Raw genomic sequence first — 7,224 nt, forward strand, 5'->3', positions numbered from 1 at the left:
TTTTGTATGCCGTCCCATTTGCATAAGCCTCGGGACGGCTTCCAACATAATAAATAAACAGTATATAAATAATACATATAAAATCCAGATTCTCCCTGGCTATAGAAATTAAAACTAATGAATAATATTAACAATTATTAAAATATTGTTGAAATAAAAAGGTCTTGGCCTGGCGTCGAAAAACAAATAACAACGGCGCCAGGCGGACCTCTCTGGGGAGCGCATTCCATAAGTGGGGCACCACCGCAGAGAAAGCCCTCCTCCGGGTACTCACCCTCCTAATGTCTTTCACGGAGGGCTCCCGGAGGAGCCCTCCAGTACAAAGTTTCTGCAATGAAATGCTTAGGTAGAAAAAAGTATGGCTGGGTGGGGCTTTGTCTGTCTAAACATGCATAGGATTGCACCCTAAGATTCCTATCATATAGAAAGATTGCATTATAAGAGGTGAGAGACAATTGGAATAAAAGAATTGTGCTGTGGGATCAGAAAAAGGTCTTGTCAGGGCTCGGATATGAACTACGCTTTCATCGGATTGGAACGTATCCTTATTATGTTTGTTCACATCCCCAAAGGATTCCCAAAGGGCCCTTCTTCACAGGCAAAGGAAGGGGGACTAGGAAAACTCACACTCTTCCCCCTTTCAAGTGTTTGGAAAGATTAGCCACTTTTCCTTCTGAGCAGGCAGTTTTTAGGCACAATTTACAAATGGAGGAATATATGGATACTTGGACTGTCATTCTTGAAATTTATGCACAATTAGCTTTAATTGTAGTTGTATATCTTGTTATGTATATAGAGGATATATTGTGTTTCTGTATTGATTAATAATTTACTTAATTTTTGTGTAACAAAATTGCAACATTTTATTTATTTTCATTTTTCCTATGTTCTAATTTTCATTTTTATTTCAAAATTCACATTGTTTGTAACAAAACAAAACAGAAGATCAGCTCCATGAAAGCTAAGAAGGGAAGGGAAGGCGAGGTGAGGTGAGGGAAGGCAAGGCTAGTGTTGGGCTGGGTTGGGGTTATGGTTACGGTTACGGTTACGGTTGTCTTGCCTGTAGCACAGAAATTCTTTAGGAAGCCTTCTGCATTTTGAGCTCCAGGAACATAATAGACACTCTGCCTAACTCTCAGTCTTGCATTCTTTTTGCAACAGCAACCAAATACTTCTGGAATAGGTTTTTGTGGGGCTGAGCAGTATAATCAACAGAACATGTTCTCCTGTATTTCAGATTTGATAGGGAATTCTGATAGAAAATAATTATGCCATTAATAAGAGATCTTTATGGTAATATTCCTTCCAATTTGGTATCAGTTTTTTTAAGTGAGGTTCCTTCTCATGTCGCTGGAAAGGTTGCCAATTTTTTTAGGACTGCAACGCAATTAGGAAAAAATGCTCTCATCTTCCTGAGTGAAGATATTATATAAACTATTAATTTTTACAATGTTTTTTATTATTGCAATTTCTAATTCATTTATTCATATTTCGGGTCTTTAATAAATGAAATTAATGATGTTTCTGGAAGCTTAAAAGTAAGCCATGAAAATGAGGGCTGTCCCATGATTTACCCCCCAAAATATGGTAAACTACTTCTGAAGTGTATATTCCATGTAGTTATCATATCTTACAGCCATTGAGAGATCAATCTTCCATGCATTTCTCTAATCTCATTCATTCATTCAGCATTTTTGCATCATGCCCACCCAACCTGGGCATCAGCTACAATGGGTGACAGTTAAAGGAAGAATGCATGGTGTGACAAAGAGATGATCAGACTCATGTTTTTCAGAATACCCAGTGGTATTTGCATACCAAGACGGTGTAAACCATGATCCTGGGTTCAGACAACACCATAAACCATGTTGGTGTGGCAAAACCATGGAATGAACCATCATTTCTTATAATGGTTTCTAAAAACCAAACTTACAATGGTGAAATACAATGGCTGGGTTCAAACAACACAACAGGCCAACAATGGTACAAATGCCCTGGCTAGTTGTATTGTCTGAACCCAGCCACTTTCTGTTTTTTCCATGTTTCCATTCCCCACAGAAAAGCATCTTACTACTACTACTACTGCTATTAATTATATTGCTAGATCACTGAATAGCCAAAGCTTTCTGTATTAGTAAGACGCTTACATCTTTGTGGAACTCCAGGCTCTCATTGCTCCTTACTTCCTGGATTCTCATTTAATTCCTAATTTAAATAATGCTTAAAATCCCCCCATCGCTTTTCTTGTTAGCTCCCTCTTTAACGCCCTCATGGTTAACACCAAGGCTAGATTTAAACAGTGGGAGTGGGGTGATCATCACTTTATTTTGTGAAAGTAGTTTGTGGGTTGATCGATGTTCTTATTTTTGACATTTTCAGATCAAATCAAGAGTAAAATCCTATGTTTTAGGCCTCAAGAAAAAGCCCTGGACAATATTTGGGATTTGCACAAGTGGCATCCTTTCCACCATTTCTTTAACTATGGTGATCTCCACTATCTTGTACTGGAAAAGTGTGAAAAGATCCAAGCTCCATCCTCAGGGAAAATTCCGGAAAATTGTGCGGGGACCACCACGGCACTCTTTGTGCTAATTGCTAAATTTCCTGTTCATCATTTGCCCTTAATATGCCAGAGTGAGAGACTATGTTAATTCTTAATTAACTTTTGGAATTTTAAAGGAAAAAAACACAGCCTCTTAAGCCCAGATTCATTGCCACAGCATGTCTGGGTGCTTTGTTTTGTTTTGTTTTGTCTGTAAAAGAGTACTAGAAAGCAGAACATGTTCCATTTCTGTCATTTAAAAACTGATTCGATACCCAAAAGGTACCTTAATCTGAAGATTCAGCAACAGGCTGAGAAAAGCCGATTACTAATGATCACTCTGAAAATACTGTTTTGCCTTTTGTGAATTCTGAAATACAATTCAAACCATCATTAACACCTTCAAAATATGTCTATACTTTGTAAATATCACACGGTGATACCAATTTAACCATGATGGCTTCCCCCAAAGAATCTTGGGAACAATAGTTGCGTCTGCAATGGGTTCTTTGTTAGAGAGCCTTAACCCCATCTTACAAAACTACAGTGCCCACCAGTGCTTTGGCAAGAGGGGAATAATGTTAAACCCAGTTTGCACTGTTGCACAGCCCAGCTGTTCTGTTTCCACATGCACTTTCTAGAGTAGTGCCCAGGACTGCTCCAAAACTCCACAGTAACACCTTCAGTGCATGGTTCCACCATATAATTGCTACAGTACAATACTGCAAAGGTTGCCCTTAGCCTTCATGGCATTAAATCTGAATGTTAGATGCCAAATTGGAGACAGTTCTGGGTGTGCTGGCCAACCCTGGTGATCATGTATTTTGGACAAATGAAAGTGCAGTCTGTCTGTGCCCCAAAGTCACATGTTCTCTTTGTACTCTTTTACAGACTCTTCACAAAGGGCCCATGGCTGCCTTTTTGATGCAAACAAAAGATAACCCCATGAAAGCCTTAGGAGTTCTAGCTGGCATCATGGGAGTGATGGTGCTGCTCACCATCTTGATCTCTACCGCCATGTTCTGGCGCAATAAAAGGTCCAACAAAGTCATGCCAGTGCGACGGATCATTAAAAAAAGACAGAACTATCAACCCAGACTGGTCAGGATGGAGTGGCTGAAATTCAAGAGATCCAGCAATGCTGCTGAGAAGTTTGCAGTTGAAGAGGACGCCAAGAGCCTGCAAAATGAGAACAGCAATAACAACTTCCAGGTGCCACCTCCACCTCCACCTGTTGCTCCAGCCCTCCCTCTGGCACCGGCGCTCAAGACTAATGCCCCTGAATGGAGAGTGTCCACAATATCAGGCTCTCTGAGCCCCAAAATTAGGAGCAAGGAGAAGAAAAAGGGCACTGTTTGCACGTCCCACACTGCCCTCGTGTCAGAGCTCAAGCAGAAGTTTGAAATGAGAAATGCTGCCCTCAGTCACCCACAAGTTTAGTGTATTCCCCAAAGCTGAATGTGGACTCTATGTGTCATTCCAGGTACATGGTGTGAGTCATGCTTTTGCATTTTGTACCATTTCCCTATGTCCATGTAAACTGCTATCTCTCATTTCCTATCAGTATTTCACATGCGTTTGCTTGGATTGCATGCCAGGGCATATCCTATTTCCTTGTGAAATTGTTCCACCTATTGCATTGTGGTAATGTTTGATGAAGATTTGTTATAACTTTTATCCAGTTTACTCATACAAAGGGGTTTTTTTTTGTGCTGCACCAAGATGCCAATTTGTTTTGACGTAAGCCAATATTTGTAGGAAATTCCAATGATTTTTTTAAGCCCAGATTGAAACTTTTATTCTCATACTAGAAGCCTCCAGGTATAGCCAAGAAAGGCTAGCAAGAGCCAAGTTTGTCCCTTCTCCTAGGATGTTAGACCTAGCATCCACCTCAGAAATGGGTCAGTCCTAATAAAAACTTGGGAATCTAGCCCCAAATCTGGTTGGATCAGAATTTGATGCCATTCTCAATCATATAGGCTTTGTGGAAGAAGACTAATATGTCCCCAAATAAGATTTGGCTGGTCATTTTTGCCCCATGATGTCCAAAATGAGTTCTTGAATGCAAAAGCAAGACTGCAGAGGGCCACTGCAGGAGGTAGCAGGTTGATAGATAAAGCCAAGAAATTAGAGGCACAATAAAACTCACAGAAGACCAACATGGGATGGAGGAAAAGCAGGTGTATCTGAAGAAGTGAAGGTTCCAAGGTGTGCAGGGCTCAGAGGCAGAGCAGGTCACCTTTGGACTCTCTGGTAAATGAGTCAGTGTTGTTGTGATCAAAGCAAGGACAACTGTTTGTCCTACACCAACGGGTAACTGAAGTCAGTACACAGTTAGGGGTGTTTGGGCCTAAGAAAGGTTGAGGAATTGTCCATAGTGCAAGTGAATACACAACGACCACAAGAAACTTCAGCAGCTTTCACCCTCTCCTGCACCAAGGAGAAGAAATCCAAGCTGATGGGGACGAGGCACTTACTGCCTTCTTCAACTACATCTGGAGGGACAGGGGGACCCATTTCTTCCAGAATAAATGAAAATCTGAACCAAGGAAGGTCTATTCTCCTCCATTTTTGTTCATTCCAAAATTGGGGGATTGGTGGGTATGAATGGGCATGCTTTCTACTGCTCTCATTTCTACCCATGTGTTGCACATTTAGATGAGTTGAGAATGGTGAAACTGACCTTCTCTGGCCAGCAGCCTTGGTCCTCTTGACAGCTGCCTCCAGCAGTCTTTTCCTGCCACCAAATCCCCTGGACTTTGTACCATTTCAGGCCATTCATGAGACAAAATAGCAGATACCACAGAAATGTCCGACTTATTAGAGCAGCTTTCTGCTAGAGTGCCTTCTTACTGTGGTTGTTGCTGATGATGATGGTGTTCCTATTTCACCCAATGGCCAATGTTTTCTGGTTGAGCACATAAAATACAATAAAAATACCATATAAAATTGCAGCACTAAATTTAAAAGGTATCAAAAGCTATAATGCCTTATACAAATTAAAACACAAGACCTATTAAGCAGTTGACATAATGCTCCAATATAATATACAACTGATTGCTTTGCCATAGAGGACAGGCTTAACCTGATGCCAAAAAGATATTAGAATTGGCACCAGGTGGGCTTGGCTGGGGAGCTTGTTCCATAACTGGGGGATTCCACTGAAAAGGCCCTTCTTCTTGATATCACAATCCAAGCCTCCTTTGGAGGCTGCAATCAGAGGCAGACCCCAAATCTAGATGATAGTGTCTTGGAGATTCCTTTTAGGAAGAGGGCTTCAGTCTGGTATTGTCATCCCAAGTTGTATAGGGCTTGGTAGGTTAAAACCAACACTTTGAATTGGGCTCAGGATCATATAGACAGCCAATGAAAGAAGGCCAGAACCGGTGTTTTGAGTTTGGTCCCTGTTATTAATCTGGCTGCTGCATTTTGCACAGGCTTTTTGTTTTTTAAATGTACCGCCCCGCCGCCATCACAAAAGACCTTCCAGAAAGCAACAGGTAACGAAGACATAATTTCTAGAGAAGTAAACTCCCTTTAATTCCTGCAGTGATGGCAATCCCCTAAGGCTGAAGCGAGTTTAAAAGGTAAAGTTGTATATGCTGAGAACATTTCTTTTTCTTCAATCAGGATTGGAAAAAAACAGTTTTAGCTCCTGGTCTAATATATCAGAAATATAGGAGCACTTGTTTAGCCTGAAATGGTGGAGGAGAAGAGGCAATTTAATGGTGTGTTTCACAACTGAAGTAATTTACATGGTTGTCTAAGGCAGGCCCTAAAAGGCCATTGAGTTCAGGGTCTAAAATTACCTGTTTGCAACACTGAGAAGAGAGTAATCAAAACAAACTCTTCAGAACATTTGGCAATACAATGTGCAGTTTAGAGAAGAATATATTTTGTTGCAGCTGCAGTCTATGAGCTGCCTTCAGGTTCTGTTTCATTTGGGGTGACACTTGTAAAGTTAATCTCTAGAATGAATGGTTCTGGGGCTCAGGGCTTCCTTGAAGTCACATCCTCTAATCTAGAAGCTTTCATTATAATCCTAGCTGTAGAAAGACCCATGTTTCAGATATCCAACGATGTGGGAAGAACAGTGGTACCTTGGCTCACGAATGCCTCAGTTCATGACCAAATTGGGTCGTGAACAGAAATTTCATAAAAATATTGCCGCAGGTTGCGAACTCCGCATCGGGTGACGATTGCGAGTGTGCCTGCATTCCCTGCACGGGCACCATCACAGTCGTGCTGGAGGGGTGAAATGGCCACATTCGTGCTGGGGGGAGAGGGCCACGGTTGCACCCATGTTCCCTGCCCGAGTGTGCCCACTCTCACCTCCCCCCCATGTGCCCACACCCACGCCTGCCTCCCCCCGTGCACCCTCGCCTGCGCCCACCTCCTCCCACCCCGCCCACACAATCGCTGGTGGGGGGGGGGGAGATGGTCGCGATCTTTGTTGCTCTTTGTTACTTTGCTTCAAACTTTTGTGAGTAAAAAAAATAAATAGTTGCAGAATGGATTAACTTTATTTACATTGACCCTTATGGGGAAATGTGACTTGGCTCACGACCAATTTGGGTCACGACCAGAGTCCTGGAACGGATTAAGTTCGTGAGCCAAGGTACCACTGTACTCTCTACACTTGGGTTAGGGCTCAAGTTGGAGTCACAGATCTGGCTGGAATC

General features: G+C 42.0%; 1 protein-coding gene across 1 annotated transcript in view; it reads left to right on the forward strand.

Moving 5' to 3' along the window:
* Nucleotides 1-3,982, forward strand: part of CDHR1 (cadherin related family member 1) — a 64,648-nt gene extending 60,666 nt beyond the window's left edge. The window contains exons 17-18 of the mRNA XM_044420124.1: nucleotides 2,380-2,391; nucleotides 3,434-3,982. Of these exons, the coding sequence (XP_044276059.1) occupies nucleotides 2,380-2,391; nucleotides 3,434-3,982 (561 nt within the window). The remainder of the gene's footprint in view (nucleotides 1-2,379; nucleotides 2,392-3,433) is intronic.
* Nucleotides 3,983-7,224: the final 3,242 nt, after the last annotated feature.

Source organism: Varanus komodoensis, unplaced genomic scaffold (assembly GCF_004798865.1).
Source record: "Varanus komodoensis strain SLA01 unplaced genomic scaffold, ASM479886v1 scaffold11, whole genome shotgun sequence".
NCBI classification, from domain to species: Eukaryota; Metazoa; Chordata; class Lepidosauria; order Squamata; family Varanidae; genus Varanus; species Varanus komodoensis.